The 16,643-nt window shown below is 34.1% G+C and overlaps 2 protein-coding genes across 8 annotated transcripts in view; one reads left to right on the top strand and one right to left on the bottom strand.

Annotated features, from left to right (window-relative positions):
• MCPH1 (microcephalin 1) overlaps positions 1 to 16,643 on the top strand; it is a 128,730-nt gene that overhangs the window by 55,140 nt on the left and 56,947 nt on the right. The window contains exon 13 of one of the 6 annotated variants that reach the window (XM_062626256.1): positions 380 to 1,396. The exons of the other annotated variants lie outside the window; for them this stretch is intronic. Coding sequence (XP_062482240.1) covers positions 380 to 445 — 66 coding nt within the window. The 3' untranslated portion in view covers positions 446 to 1,396. Of the gene's footprint in view, positions 1 to 379; positions 1,397 to 16,643 lie in introns of those variants that run through there. 6 annotated transcript variants of the gene reach the window in all.
• The window catches only part of ANGPT2 (angiopoietin 2), a 39,762-nt gene that overhangs the window by 2,207 nt on the left and 20,912 nt on the right, over positions 1 to 16,643 (bottom strand). For both annotated transcript variants that reach the window (XM_062626262.1, XM_062626263.1), the window contains 6 exons: positions 15,056 to 15,177; positions 13,206 to 13,438; positions 10,770 to 10,897; positions 4,854 to 4,955; positions 4,180 to 4,346; positions 1,162 to 1,292 (listed from right to left, as the gene is read on the bottom strand). In XM_062626262.1, coding sequence (XP_062482246.1) covers positions 1,162 to 1,292; positions 4,180 to 4,346; positions 4,854 to 4,955; positions 10,770 to 10,897; positions 13,206 to 13,438; positions 15,056 to 15,177 — 883 coding nt within the window. The remainder of the gene's footprint in view (positions 1 to 1,161; positions 1,293 to 4,179; positions 4,347 to 4,853; positions 4,956 to 10,769; positions 10,898 to 13,205; positions 13,439 to 15,055; positions 15,178 to 16,643) is intronic.

The following is a 16,643-nucleotide window of genomic DNA, read 5'->3' as shown; positions in this document are numbered from 1 at the left end:
GGAAGTTGTTCAATCAAGCTTAATTTATTATATATATATAAAATATTATTGTTGAGAGTCTGAGGGCAGAACTCGAACTATAATGGTATTGAGTTATCTGGTTTTTATCTGCTCTTTGGTAAATTCCTGTTCTTCACTGATTTGAACTCATTCTTAATCATTTTGGAGGATTAATTCAGTTATCTGTTTCAGTTCTCTGGGCAGATTATTTAACAACTTGTTAAGAAGGAAACAGAGAAAAAAAGCTGCCCAAACTTATTTTGTATTCTTATGGTCCTGACTTGTTAGTGGTTCATAAGGAAAATTTATTTTTATGAATAAGATAATAACTTTTATACTTCTGTTATGATGGCGATAATGTGTGTGTTCTGTTTTGCAGGGCAGTAATCCAATTAGACTTTTGGATAAACTGAAGCTGTCTTTTGTCTTACAACATGTGCTATAGGGAAATGAACCACTGCTTAAGAGATAACAGGAAGAGAAGTCAGCTTTACAAAGCAGTAGTTTACATTTCAGAATGTGGAATTCTAGGTTGATAAATTACAGAAGCTTCTACAGTTCAAGATAAAAATATCACCTAAAACTCCAATAACTGATGAACAAGCATTAGAAAAAAGCAGATGTGGTGCATCTTGTAATTTTGTAATTATATTGAAAAATGGAATTAAATACTTGTACCCTGCTGTTTTATATACAATATACATCAACTTTTCGGGGCTTTCTTCTCCTCTGGATATTTAGGGAAAGGGTTTGTGTCTAAAAAATTAGGAGCCATTTCACTGATGAATTGTGAACCTCTAAATAGCAGGATGAGGAAGGAGAGACACGGATGGGACTTAAGTATTTTGATCTCTGAATGTTATCTCATTCCTTGGAAGAAGAATGCTGTTCCTTTGACCAGTTCCACAATTACACTTTCTTGTACCCCAACTGTAGAGATTTTTTCCCCCTCCAGTTTTAACTTCTCTTGTTTTGCTTTAACTAACTTTTGTCAAATGATAAAATATTTCATTTGGAGCCACCGTACCAGCATTTCTATCAGTGATTTTGGACTTCTTCAACAGTCACAATTTACTAAATCCAGATTATCACTATTTATCTCATAGACAGTTTCAGTGCCAATAAAAATAGGAAGACCAAGAAACAAAAAAACATTCCTACCTCCTGTTAGCATTTGTGAACATTTGCAAATACATTTGTCATTGTCTGCATCCTTTGTGCTAAAATCATTTCCTGGCTGGCTTATACTACTTATTTTGCCCGCTGTCCCAGTAAGTCCTTTAAGGTAGATCCTGTAAAAATGAAGAATGGAAAAACAATTATTATGTGGAAGTTAATGGTAGTTGATCTGTGACATAATGATGGAATAGTTTGCAATAAATATCTTGTTCAAATAGTTGAGTTCACTTCTGGCCAATGTTCTGTTTTAAGCTGTTTTGCAGCATAATGTTTTCACATGAGCAGGAAGAGTCAGCACAATATTCTAATGAACAGCCTCCACATTTGCAGAAATGAGTGTTTTGTTCATGTCATATTAGATCATGCATTTTTTAACACTGTAAGTACATTACGCAATTATTTTTTTTTAATCAGCTTCAAGGGTTTAGGCCAAAACTTTTTTATTCTTACTTTGCTGTTAGCAAAACATGGCAATTTGGCATTACAAATTTGCATGTGCAGGAGATAATAGCATTACCTGGACTATTAATTACTAACTAGTAACTGGTATTTTTGAGGAGTTCCTCAGTTATTTTGCTTTTCACTTTCCTAATTACTCTTCTTTATTTAATGTTAAATCCTCATGTGTATTTAAGTTTCCTTCAATTCCTGGCAAGGCAAGCTTTCAGTGAGGCTGCTACTGTTTGGATCTGGTTATAAGGTGCAGATGCAGTCTCAGTGGCGAGGGACACACGGCACAGAACTGAGGAGGCAATTACCGTGCTACCTTGAATTATGAGGACTTGAACCCTCTTCTCCCACAGCATCTCCTTGGTGACTGTATTTCTGTGTCAAACAGCTCATCCTTCTCGTCATATTCTGTTTGCTTAAGGAGGAGATCTGACTGAGGAGAATTAATCTGTCCCCACATTAGTCTTTATCTTGCATGTAATTCTCTGCTTATGATAGAATTTGGTTTTAGTGGTTTAACAGATTATTTTCACCCATTTTATATTCTCTATTTGAAAATATTAAGAGTAAATGAATTTTTATTCATTTATATTTCAAAAGATTGCCTCTACAGATTTTCTCAAAAACCTTTTTCAGAAAGTCAAATATCCTGTTTTTTCTTCAGGTAAGGTCAAAATTCTGTAAGGCAGTTTCTAACATCAGTGGTATTAAAGATTCCAATATAACGTATGATTTAGGCTTGATTATCAAATATCAAGTCTAAGGTAAGAAAGGCATTATTCATTTATTGTTATTATTCCATTTTTAAAAGTACTGCTTAGTATAACAAGAAGATGAGAAGCAGCAGATGTAAACTGAAATGAGAGGCTCTGGCCGGATATCAGGAAAACCTTTTTCACAACGAGGAAGGACAAGCAGTGGAGCAGGCTGTGCAATCTCTACCTTTTGAGGTTATAAAGAGCCAACTGAATAAAGCCCTGAGCAACCTCTTCTGACCTCGTATCTTTGAGATCAGGAATTTTGACTCAAAGTCCGTTTTGATCTCAAATGTTCGATGAATCTATGAAACACCAGTTTCATGGCCCAACTAATAATCTTTCCAGCATTCTGAATGTATTAATGCTCTTAATTGAATACTTTCCTAGGGTTTTTTTTTGTTTTTTTTTCATAATGTTAAATATATTTTTTAATCTACCGCATTTTATGATACATTCCATGTTTGGCTGCATGTTAAAATAAAGTATCATTTTTCAGATGACCATCTTAGTTTTCAGTAATTGTTTTTTAATGTTGTAGATGGATGGGGTAATAACCGATTTTGCAAAGGTTGCCTTTATAAGTATTGTAAAGCCTTGCTTTAAAAAAATCTCTGCTGTAGAATCTGACTGTTTCCAGATGAAAAAAAAAAAATATTTGTTTTGGAATTGAGACAACTGTATACTACTAAGGCATTAGATCTAACAATTTGGCAGAGGAGGGGGGATGCTGACAGTTTTGGATTGCATTGCACATAAACTTGAGTTGAAATAGCATCAATTTTCTTAGGTGTCAGACTGACTTTGTTTACAACAAATAGTTGCTAGAAATCTTGGAGAAATTCATCTGAGTTTAGATAGTTTTTCTGTACAGTCACCTAAAGCTCCATGAATCTAAGATTCTTATAAACATTTTATGGGCCATGTCATAAGAAAGCATCTGTTACAGTGTGGAGTCTCTGGTTTCTTCTATAAGCAATCAAACAGCATGTACTACGTTTACAGAGAGCCTGGAGAATGAAGTATGAAATGCCCACATATTTCAGCTGTAGCTGATACTATTTAAAATATATAATACTGCCATAATATTTATGTATATATATTTATTTGAAATTAGTATTATTTCCTATTTTAACAAAATATGTGAGAAGAAATTGAGAAGCTTCATGTTTTACAGAATTATGGGAGTATATACAATAGGTCCATTAAAATCTGGTGTTTAAATTGACAAATTTGTTGAGGGGTGAAAGTATACATATACTGTTAGCTTAATTTTCACAGGTAGGAGAGTTATTCTTTGGCAATTCAAGCCAGTGGGTCATGGAAGTAGAAGGTAACATTAACTCTGTATGCTGTTCATGACAACAGAACAGCTCCTACTAGTCACAGACTTAAGTGGAAAATCTCCTTGCAGTATTATCCACTTTAGTTATCCACCTTCCAGAAATTAACTTACTGCAGGGAACCAGAACACGACAGCACTTGCAGACAGGTTCCTGTTGCACTGAAGAGTCTGCACTGCCATTCATTATTTTGGCACATGTATCCTGTCTTATACCATGCCATCTCATCATCTTTGTACATCTTGTGTGCTACATTCACCCAGTGTGCATTAGAAAAACACACATTCTCTCCATTGAAAAATTTGCTTTAGGCAATAGGTGAAAAATGGAGCAAGAATTTTCCGAGTGAACTGAAAAATCATATTTCATATGAAATACGATCTTGCATCTACACAGTCTAGAATTATTATTAGCTAATTTTTTTAAATTAAGATCTGATTTTTTCTGCTTACCTGTATTTTTGTTCTTCACTTGCTAGAGAGAAGTGGTCATACAATGAATATGCCTCATTCCCTTCCCAGTCTTTCAGGTGGATTTTAAGAACATAACGCTTCTGATTAGTCAGTTGAGAAACAAACTCATTTCCCAGCCAGTACTCCCCAGCAGGATCACCAAATCCCTGTAATTCAAGCAGTATATTTAAATAGCTTTGTGGGTTTTTTTTCTTTGAGTTTGAAATTATCACTTTATCAATTTTTAAGTTTAATAGTTTTCAGTCTGTCAACTAAGAATTTACTGTCTATGGGGGTCATAGATCTGCCATATTTCAAAAAGTTAATTTCAGTGAAGACAAACTCAGGAGTCTGAAATAGTGAATCAATATTACTTAGTAGGGTTGGAGCAGTTTCTACTGTTGCCAGTAGAAACACAAATATAAACAACTCAAAAAATGTGGACATACAAAACAGTTGACTGAAGAATAGTGAAGTTTCTCTTTAAAAAACAAACATCACACTTGCAAGTCTGCTTAGACAAACAACTTGTTCATTTCGAAAATGTTAAAGTAGTATATCTAAGGACAAAGATAACTTTTAGTGCCTGCTTGCATTCTAAGGATGCCATTAATGCAACTTTATTATATTAGATTTCAGATAATGACATGGAGGCTTCAGAAAACATTGTTTACCATCTTGTACTCCTTCCATGTCCGGTGAAAGTCCAGACTGCCATCTTCGCGTCTCTGAATAACAGTCCAACCTCCTCCACTAGTTTCCATGTCACAGTAGGCCTATCAGAGTAAGCATGTAACAACATAAGTGCATGAAATCATGGCAAAACAAAAATACAAAGCATTTGTGCCAAGTTTTAGTGTGCACAAATGCAAAACGGGTATTAACCTAAAAATGCTGGTTTTCATAGCCTTCATACAAATCACCTGTGGTTTCCCACGAATAAATATGATTTCTCAGTATATATGATGCTTAACAGAATACAGATGATGCCTTAAAAATGGCTGATAGCTGGTGTTGAAGGAATTAAAAAATGAATGTAGCTTCTGATTCTATACTTCCCTCTTGTGCTGATATTTTTGTGAGTTTCCTGATGAAGTATCTCTCCCGAAAGATGTTTTCACTTCTCCATCTCTTTTTGTGAGAGATCCATTCAAATTTCTATGGCTTGTCAGTTTAACATTAACAGATGTTAACATACTGTTAAATTCAGGCAATGAGCAAGCTGAAATATGGTTTTATTTCCATTGTCATTGTTCAGTGCCTTTGCAGATGGTCTGACCCCAAAGTTAAATCTAAATATAGAACAATTATTATCTGAAAGTTAAATCTTGTAGCCATGTTAATATAGAGCCTGTAATTAATATCTTATATTCTAGAACAAAAAAATAACCGTATGTCCAAATGTTCATAAATCATCTTTGATTTTACCATGTTATTGCTAAACATCTGAGAGGACTGACACACAATAAGCAGTTCAGTGAATTCAGTTTTAGAATACCCAGTAAATGCATCCTTCACGCAGTAGAATTCAAGTTAATAAGTGATTTGTTCAGTCAGCCTCCTTCTAGATTAAAATAGAAAGTGACTGCCTTAAATAAAATTCTTGTGTATATTCACTGCAGTGTCAGAGATAAAAGGTATTACTGAAGGTGCCAATATACTGGGGACACTTATTACAGCTGCTTGTCACAATGTGCCTATAAATGCCCCAAATTGTGACTGAATGACACAGATGCTATATGTCTTTTTCATCCTCTTCTGTGGGAGGGCTGTCTTATCAGTGTTAGCAGATTTGAGTTCTTTGAACTGTTAGTCATCCTGGAAATTCGCTGAAAAAGTATGACTTCAAAGAAGCTTCTGTTCTGGCACATTGTTTTGTGTGTCATCTTAGGAAGTAAAAGTGGGCTGAGTTTTCAATATAGTTATCACCTATTAAGTAAGTGAAATATTTAGCTTTCAGGCTTGACTGGCAATCCAGAACACTGTCTTTCAAACTCTCACATATGCAGCTTTGCTTATGAAATCATTCCTTTGCTTTACAGATAATTTCCCTAGAAATCAATTCTCTGAATAAACAAGATGAAAATATTTACTGTAACACTAGGAACTTCAAATTTGCATACACACTTGATTTTTAATTTGGGAAAAAATAAACTCTATGAAGAAAAATGGCAGTAAAGATTAAGGAAAGAAAATTAATGAAATAAGTTGATCTATGTTTATTACTTTTTACTACATATAGTTAAGTGAATGATATATATTCCTAACTAATTTTAAGGATGGAGATATACACTATTCAGTAAAATGAAGATTAAGGAAAGGACTCACTTAGTTTAAACAATAAATTACTGCATCAAGTCTGCAGAGGGAACAATTTCTTCATGATATATGTGAAAGATGAAGGGAGATGAAGCATTTATTTGGACTATAACTTCTTTTTTTTTAAAAAAAATCTTCATTCTCCAGTAAAATGATATGCATGTGAGGCTTTCTCTAGCACTCATTACTAGAACAGAACTCTTCTGAACTTTCAGCCTACCCTAGGTTTTATATTCAAAAGGAAGAAACGTAACATTTCATATGCCTAGTACAAATAGATACCAAGATTAGGCAGGCAGCAGGAGTCTTCAAGCAGATGCCAAAAAGAATAAAGATATTAGCCTCTCAAATTACAACAAATTGGCAGGGGGAATACTTGATTTATCTTGTGAACTGCTTCAGTATTTACAGTTCTAGCAGCTGTAGTACTATGAGAGCTAAGGTCAGCTGTTTATGTTTTTCACCTTCAGCTAGAATCAGTGCTGTGTTTTTGAAAATGCTGTAATGTACATGTCACCAAGCCTAGTCCCCTTTCCAAAGATGGTAAGTGTGTAAGCTATGAGCAGTTTGATGACAGTTTAATGTCTTAACTGTCCAGGAAGTTGACTTTCAGTATACGTAATTTTTCTTCTTTATTCTTGTACATTATTTGGGGCATAAGAGTTTTCAGACCTACTTTCTGAATGGTAAGGCTGAAGAACCACTCCAATTTTTATACCAAAGCACTTGTGGTGGCCATGTCTGTGCAGAGTCCATTCATATCACTTTTAGCTGTTGTCTGAACATTTCTGAGTCATGATGCTTAACAATTTTGTATTCTGCTATCTCTAGCTCCCAGAGATGTAACTAGATAAAAATCATGGTCTTAGTTTCTCTTTTCTGGGGAAAAAAAAACCAAAAATACAAACAACCTACATGTGTGGTTTATAATGTAATTTAACCTAATACCAGTTACCAGTGAAAAAGATATGATGAAACTTCTAAAATTTAAAAAAAAAAAAAAACAAAAAACAAACAAAAAAACCCCTCTCATCTGACTTCTTCCTGTATCAGAGAAGCTACACACATGCTCTTTTTTAATGGAATTAAAATTGGAAACAATCTCTGTATGTTTATTTTAGATGTAAGGTCCATGGCATTGGCTCCTTTTGAAACGACTACCTAGTTGTCCAGATAATCACTTTTTAGGAAAGTTACGCAGAACCATTTTGTTGATAAATTCAAACTTGCCCAAATCACTGTCTGCAAGAAAGTTTTGGTTAAAAAAGCCTTGGCTTGGAATGTGTGTCAGTCAAAAAATTCAGCTCGACATGGGTGGAAATGGGGAAGAACTTAGCCATTGCTTCTGCTCCTATTTTAAGATCTGGGGTAATGTGGTCATAATAGTTGTGTAAAGGTTGACCTAATGTATTAGGGTCATCTAGACCAGGATTAACCAGATTAATTAATCTGAAGGTTAATGTGTTCAGGTGCGTGCTGTAAACATGAGGCAATTGACTTTTCATGATTTACCTCTGCCATTTTATCTTGTGTCAGCAGTCTTTTGCTGTTTTTCCTCAGTGTTTTTAGAAGGACTCAGCTTTTGTCCTGGTGTAGAACAGGAAAGCTTGAAAGCTTGAAAATATTAATGGAATGAAATAATTGTTTTCCTCTCAGCTCTTGTATGCAGTTCTTTAGTTCTGGATTATGATGGGAAACAGATTAGTAAAGTGTGATCAGTTACAGATTAGACAGAAGTTGTTTGTAAGCCTGTTGGGAGGTCAGAAGGTGTTACAAGAGGAAAAGACAAAAACATAAACAGCAGTGCAGCCCTTCTGCACATAAAAAAGGTCATGCTGTTTCCTGGTCTGAGTGGCCATCCACATCATAAACATTTGAAAATGGTGTAACATGTTGATTATCCCTAAACCTTAACTTCCCTTGACAACCCCTATTCACATTTGTATTTATATAAAAAATCTGCTTCGGGTTAGAACATTTTAGACTTCTATTTTCCATGCCATACAGTAAATAAACCTTTGCTGTCTTTTTAAGTGTCTTTTTCATTCTATCTGAAGGAGTCAGAATAAGAATAAAATCTCTGATATTACTAAATTAATTACTAATTTAATCAAATTAGTACATTTGAACTACTTTCTTAACCTAGTCAATTACCAGAATAGGTATTTTTTTTAAGTGTTTTAAGCCTCCAGGTTCAAATGTTTAATCTGATATGATTAAATGTTTAATGTCCATTTTAATGTTTTATATTTTAGGAAATTTTTGATCGTATTTTTGTTTCAGGGATAGAATATTTTGATAGGTTTTAATTTTGTAGAAATGTGCATTATTCAGATCATATAAATTGCCTAAACATTTATGGCTTTGAAAATGCAATGTTAAAGTTTATGAAATTTTCATTCTGTAATATGGCATGTAGTTGTGTCTGCTTTTAGAAAATATGAATGCTATGTACATTATTTTTGATAGTAAAATTAAAACCAAAGGTAAAACCCTGAGAGAAGCAATATTAAGAGAATCAAGGAATGTAATCATTCCTGAGATGTCTCACAAACACTGCTGCAATCTATTACTTTAGAGATGCAGTAGCTTGCATCTCGTTTAGCTTTTAAAACTGTGACTGTAGATAAATATGCTATATTTATCAAATATCTTCTATAAATATTCTGCTTCATGTGTAATAAACCACTTTATTGCATCTTATGTAACTTTCTTGTGAAACAGATGTATTGAATATAGACTAGACTATTCCAAAGGAAAACTAGTCTCTTTTGGTTTTTTTTCTTTCCCAAAGGAAGCAAACTGCATAATTTCTCTAGATGATATCTGCAGAAATTGTAGATTTTATGTATTGTATTTTATAGAGATTATCCAAGCATATTTCCTTTAGTTGAGAGCTTTGTAAGGGTAAAGATCACAAAGTCTGACTTGGGTTAGATGAAGTTCTGGCACTTCAAAGACTACTCACTGGTGAACTTAGTTTCTAAACCTTTGCTATCAAAATTTGATTCTCTCACTTTTTCTCTGTCAGAATTTTACCAATTGCTTTCCCACATGTGCCCTCATTTTTCTCTGCTTTTGTACATTTTCTATTAGCTTTTTCCTCCCCAGTATTTCTGATATAATAAAGTAGAGCCTTAAGCACTCCATAAAACACTTTTTTTTTTTTGTAAGGAAATGTCTACTTTATGAGATTATAAAAACTGTAGAAAATTACTTAGTGTTTGTCTAAGAAATATATTAAGCATTTTTGTTTATATCCAAATGTCCCTTGGCCTCTTGGCCTCCTCAGCCTGCTGTGTCTGAAAATTGGAAACAAACATTCATCATTTGAGTCTCACTCCTCGGAATGCTTATAGCCACACAGTCCACCTGACACTTTTCTCCCTTTCAGATTTTATTGACTGTTTCAACTGAATTATACCATCTGAACCTTTATCGTTTTGTTTACTTCGGTAGATGGAGAATCTCTGTCAGGCATCCACTGTTTCATCCAGAGTGCCATTTTTATTTCAGGATTTCTTCTATAGAGGTGTAATGTGTTGCTTTAAACTAAATTGACACTGAAGTTCATTTCAGTTAAACACAGAGGGAGACAAGATATCCATAGAGGAATTAATTTAAACTGATACAGTGAAATCACCACAAACTCATCTTCTATTTAAATCAGAGTGGTATTTTCCAGGAAAGTCCTCTCTGTTATCCAGCGTCAGTTGTGCTGATGTAATTGCTACTTAATTATTACACAAATGCCCTTAAAGCTCTGCATAACAAAGAACTGGAACCCAGTACTGAACACAGTACTAGGAGATTGCTTACATGAGTACATATCCCTGAGTACTCTTCCTTGCCCCTGATTTTACCTTCTTTTGCCACCTGAAAGGACTTGGGCATATGAAGGAACTAGGAAGTTAGAGGAGACAGGAGATTGCTGATCATGCATAGCAATTGTGTTGGAGTTAGAGATTTCATAAAGAAATTATAGTACACTATTTCTTTAATTGTGTTAATTATGGGGAAACAAAGAATGAAATTCTGGCATGTTGAAATGAACAACAAAATGCTTGCTCATTTTGACTAAGCCAAGATTTCACCTGAATGACTTCCTGTGAGACAGTCAAATCTATAAGTGATGACATGCTCATTAAAAAAAAAAAACTGTGGTAAGTAATAAACTTCACTATTAATTAGCTTTTAAAATAGCATATTTACCAGATCTAATAACTTTTTAATACACAGTATGCCTAGGTAGCACTTTATAGGCATCCTACCTTCTTTTCTTGTACAGTGTTTGGAACTGTTAAAGTGTAGATTCCACTTGTTGTCAGTCCAGACTTGAAAGCCTCAGCACAGTCTTTGAAGCTGATTTGCTCCTCTTTAGCTATGAAGTTGTTCTTAGCTGTTAAAAATACAACAGAAATTGAAGGCCTTAAGAAAAGATGAAAAGACGTTACTAACACGCAATTAATGATGCAATCAGCTTAAAACTTTGCAGTTCTGAAAAATAGGCCTGGTCCCAAAAGAAATGAAGGTAAAATTATATGTGTTATTACTGTATATTATTTAGAGACATTGTTTTGCTATGAGCATGGTTGCTTGATAGGTTAAAAAGTGCTAACTTTCTTAATATATGGAATAACAGAACTTAGGGTACAGTTTCTCATTCAGTTGAACAGTTTCTGTTTCCATTCATTGCCTTTGCTGGGACTCCTTCATGCATTACAACCTCTGCATGCACTAACTACTATTACAAACATATCTAGCAACTAGCAACTGATTATATTAATAATTACCTTCGGCCAGTACTCCAGTGTTGTGAAATCTAACATAAGAGTTATGAAATCTTTTCTCATACAGATGACTGGAATAACTTCACTTACACAGTTTTAGCTAGTGGTTTTGACCCTGTACTGAGCAGACACAACTTTGTATGTACCAAGCTGAAACTTGGCAGCGCAGCCCAACCCACAAAGGAGATATCCCTTCTGGAATTCATTTGTGTAAAAAATGTATTTTCATATGCCTAAGCCTTCTTATTTTACAGAACAGTCTAAGGCTCATCTTTTTGTTCAGTTCTTTATTAACTATAGAGGTTGGAATTTCCTGGCACTTTGCCTGCTGACTGATATTTCATCTTTTACTCTTTTGGGGTTGGTTCTGTGTATTTTCCCTTTTAACTTAATCTAACAAGCACAGCCTATTAGTACAAAGTTTTAGGTGCCAGATAAATACATGCTTATGTTACAATTGCTTATTATGTTCTCGAAAAAGAACTTGCTTATTCATTATTTACCTGTTTACATGCTTTGCCTTAAACATAAAAATAACACATTCAGTGTTTTAATAGCTTTTCCACACTCTATTGTTTGTATACTGTCTTAAAAGCTTTCCCTGCTAATTTTGTCTTTTTGGCAAGCATTCATTATTTTTTCAACTCTGGGTTTAACAGTGTTGTAGCCAACATGACTTTGACTTGTTTACTTATTTGTGCACTAGCATAGCAGATAAAATCAGCGGGAACATGTACAGCCTTGGTAATGGTATTTAAGGGGACAGTATCGATAATTAAGACAAAAACCTTGGGTTTTACTTTGTTTAGAAAAACCTACATCATATAATTTAGGATGCCACTGAAAGCAAAGACTCCTGAACACCCTTTTCCTTTTTTGTGATTCAACTTACAGTAACAAAGCACAGTCCATCTATACTGTTTTCTAAATTGTAATGACAGGTATTTTAAATTTTTTCTAGTATTTAATTTAAAATCTTTTTTTAGAGGTATATATGCATCTGTATTTTGAGCCCTGAGAATTTTACAGGCAAATATGCCAAATTCTTTACTGTTTTATATATAACAGCTATACGTTATTAATTTGACAAAGTTCCATATCAGACATGAAATTCAAAGTAAGGAATTCATTCGTTTAAATTCTGTTTAGCCATAACTTGCAGTTTATGGCTTGTGTGGGCTTTTTTAATGGAGCATGTGAATCTGCCTAAACTTGGAAGCTGTGCTCAGTGAATACAATTTGTTGCAGGGCTGTCAAGCATCTAAGGGTGAGATTATTGCCTACAAAATTTGCGAGGCTGAGGGATTTTTATAATGAACAGGGAAGCTTCAGTGAATGACCGAGGACTTCTGGGAGTACCTGCTGCCCTGGGCTGGGGCTTTTGTTGTTTGGGGCATACACAGGTGCTAAAAACTGAGCCAGTACTGATTCCTTTGCCCTTTATAGACACTGTAATTTGTCCTTTCTTTGATCAGCTCTGCACAGAGCAATGACAGGTGGCAGAAGCAACGCTTGGGAGCCAGGACATCATCTACAGGACAGCCCTACATCATGCAGTCTAACCTAAATATATGGTCAATATATACATGAATGAATGCCATGTGAGATGAATGATACTTGGCATCTCTGTGTTTTGTAGTACTGAAGTCTCCAGGCAAACCAATATAAACCACAGAAGATGAACAAAATGTTGAAAAGAAAACATACAGATGTTGCGGCTGTTTCCCCACGACCACCACCTCCCCGTGTGCCCCTAAAAAATAGGTTCATTAACTCAGATGCAAAATTTAAGGAAAATTATATAATTTTTGAGAAGCAGAAGTGTGGCAAAACTGGTTGTTAAGACTTTACAGTTAATAATGTACACAATTTAGGGAATGTCACTCAAATGATATAAGCATGTCTGCTTTTACTTACAGTTTGGTGTAGATATCATAGTAAGCAAGTTGTGAACAGTCTCCATCAGATCATGTTGCTGTTTTTGCAAAACTGAGTTGTTTACTGTAGCTGTAACTAACTGTTTTTCTAGTTCTTCTATAATAGAATTCTGTCTGGCTACTAGGACCTGAAGCTGATCTTTTTCATCTTTTATTGACTTCAGCTGAAGAGTGTGCTTGTCTTCCATCTCAAGAACTCTTTTTTCTAGAAAGCTAAATAAAGGATTACAGTTAGGCTCCAGAGAAACAATTCTGATATGTAAAGAGACTCAAGCCTGTTGCAGAAGTTTCTTTCTTCTTAAGTACTCAACTTCATTCTCTAATGCCATGAATGCAATAGAAAGCTAAAGAAAAGCTGAGTTTAGTTTGATACATGTGCTTTAATTTATTATATTAGTACATTCATAAACAACATCTACTATAGTCTGTTTAGCAGGCTTTTAAAGTGTAATAACTGGGTGTTTGATAATTCAACATTATGAAAGAAAAGATATAGTGGAAGATTTCATGATTTTTACCCTATTAAAAGATAGAACTTATTTAAAGATGAACCTATGAACTTTTTGAACATTCTGTAATTATAGTAAAATATAAACTTAAATAAACATTATGGTGTTAAGACATGGAAACATGCAAATAGTTGCTTGAATATGTGTAATCCATCTCCTGTTCTGGAGCTGGTATGAGTATTTGACTGGCTGGAATATTATTTCATTGGTAGTTCTTCTGATGCACGCTCTGAGAAAGCTGATGTTAAAAGATGCATGACCAGAAGGGATAGGTTTACCTAAATTCCGCTGCTGTTATCGAAAAACAAAAATCCTGAACCTCATGTTTCAAGCAGATTAGCTCAGTATTAGACTCTCTTTTGTTAGGTAAGAAATAATGCTTTTCTCTTTACGTGGGTTTTACAAGGGTAATCTAAAGTCTGCAGAGTTCAACACACAAAAAAAAAAAGTGACATTTTAAAATTCAGTGTTTACTTTGCTTTCCATTTGATAAGGATGCTTGTTTTTATTAAGCTGGTAGATAAAACTTTTAGGGAACGTACATAAATGTAGTAGAGTAGTGAACTAAAATGTCAAAACATGTCTCCTGGGTTTTTAAGCTAATTCTTTCAAAATAAAAAGCACTTTGCACATATGTTTCTCATTGAAAAACATGGCTTTGAAGAAGAAAACCTACTGTTATTGCTGCTTTTAGATTTCTCTGTAAACTATTTACTGCCAAAAGTAAAATAGGACCCTGGTGATATGAAAATGACACCAGCTGAAAAAAGGTATGAGCCTTTGGACAACAGCTGAGTACAGAAACTGGTCGGAGCAATAGTTGAATATAGGTCTGAATTTCAAAAGATTGACTAGTAAGGAATATTGAATATGAGTAGCGTTTGACTTTACTTACCAGCTTAGAAAAAAATTCTGGAGAAGACCTGATTGTGTGTTCAAATAGCTGCGTACTACTTGGAAATAAGGTTTAAAGATGTGGTTGCACTGGATTAGTTTGAGTCAGGTTATATAATGCGTAAGTCTAAAGAAGAACACAAATTGGCTACAGCTGAAGTACTGAGAAGTGTTTCAGTTTTAACCTTAAGTTCCACATACAGAGGAAAACTTTAAATAGTGAAGTATTATATATAAGCAGAAAACAAGAAGAATAAACCTGCATGATTCTCTAGGCTTTAAATAATATATGACCTTTGTAATGGGCATAGCTGGGTGTGGCGAGCTTCTATACAAGGCCTTATTTTCCTATATGAGTACATCTGTTTTTAAAACCATTAGGACACATCAGGGAATAGCATTTTATTGAGTTGATAGGCAAACTTACCTGTTCTTTTCTTGTAATTTAGTAATCTCATTGGTCTGATCTGAAATCTGTCTTTCTAGTTTGTTTGTTGAAAGAGAGTGTTCCAAAAGCTGAAGTTCAAGTCTGGTTGTCTGGTTTAATACCTAAATAAAATGTATAAAAATATTTGAAAATTAAGATTTTTTTAAAATAAATTGTAATTTCTTTGTGTTGTGAAATATCTACTTAAGCCTGTAAATAAAATAAAATAAAAAATATATTTTTAACACCTAATTTGGGAACAAATGCCCATAGGAATAGAATGAAGAAGAATACACGGAGTTGCATTGATTTTTTTTGTTACACTACCATGTATCATTGGGAATATTTCAGTAGTACACTATGTTTCTAATCAATGGCTGAAACTTGCTGTGTACTTTAGTTTTGTTGTCATTCTTTACCCTCTGATGTTCTTATTTCATTACTGGAACTATCACGGTGGCTGTTCAGGGAGTAAGTTTCTCAGTCTGGTGTAGAAAGTAAGTAATTTGCTTATCTTTCACTGGCTGAAATCTTGGCCCAGTCCTGAAATCACTAGATAGTTCACTCTTAGCTACTTTCGTTAATCCCAAATTATATTTTAAAGTGTTAATCATGTAAACCACACTTCGGTTATTTCACTCCTTGAATTTTAATGTTACCTTTTCTCTACATGTATTGTTTACTATCTTTAAATGAAGAAATGCAGACATTAGAAAACATGGAAGATACTTTCTGCTTTGTATCAGATTGCATTACTTTGAGGCATGTTTTCTAGAAATAATTTCTCATTGTTTTAGAACAGCTTTTTTTAATTCAGCAGAATTTGGCTTTCCTTGGCAGGAAGAATTGATTACTCATGTCCTTCATGTTAAACAGTCATTCAGGACATGATTTCACACTTAAGTGTAATTGTAAACTATTGCCAAAAGCAAGTGTCCTTGAGAGAGCAATTGTTTGGCTAATTTCCTTATGTTGCTAATTAAGCCCTTAACCCAGTCACCAGTAATTTCAAGCAGAGAAGGAAAGTTACAGTGATGATTTTCTTCCTCTAAGCAGAAAATAATTGAGTAATTTCCATAAAGGCATTACTGTGAATGAATAAGTACATTCTCCTAACATCTGCAAAATAATGGGCTCCTGAATAATGCAGTCAGAAAGTTTAATTCAGTACGCCTGTCAGCTATGAACTATCAGTTTATCAAGGAGTTCAGAAAGGCTTGCTTTAGGTTAAAATATGTAACTTAATTCATTGGATGAGTTCTACAGACAGTAAAATGTCTAGCAAGGAAAGACAAATCCTTTCTTTTTGTTTGTTTGAAATAATTTAGAGACTAATATGTACAGTAGGCAAGTTTATTTTGTGTGTGAATTTGCTCATCTCTCACTTTTCTAGTAGACTCCTCCTAATTCCTTTTTCTTGATTTACCTCTGATTTTTTTACTTATCCCCCTGTTAAATGACAATAATACAGTGCATTGTGCTGGAAATGAACTATTATCCTACTTAACAGTATATGTGAAAACATTCATTAAAAAAACACACAAAGAAAACTGAAAGAAAAAGAAAAATTCACCTGATAAATGGAAGA

The sequence above is a fragment of the Pezoporus occidentalis genome, unplaced genomic scaffold, assembly GCF_034315485.1.
Source record: "Pezoporus occidentalis ecotype Australia unplaced genomic scaffold, CSIRO_AGI_Poc_V1 ctg29, whole genome shotgun sequence".
In the NCBI taxonomy this organism is placed as follows: domain Eukaryota; kingdom Metazoa; phylum Chordata; class Aves; order Psittaciformes; family Psittacidae; genus Pezoporus; species Pezoporus occidentalis.
Note: the sequence above shows the minus strand (reverse complement) of the source record. Positions and strands in the feature narration are given on the sequence as shown.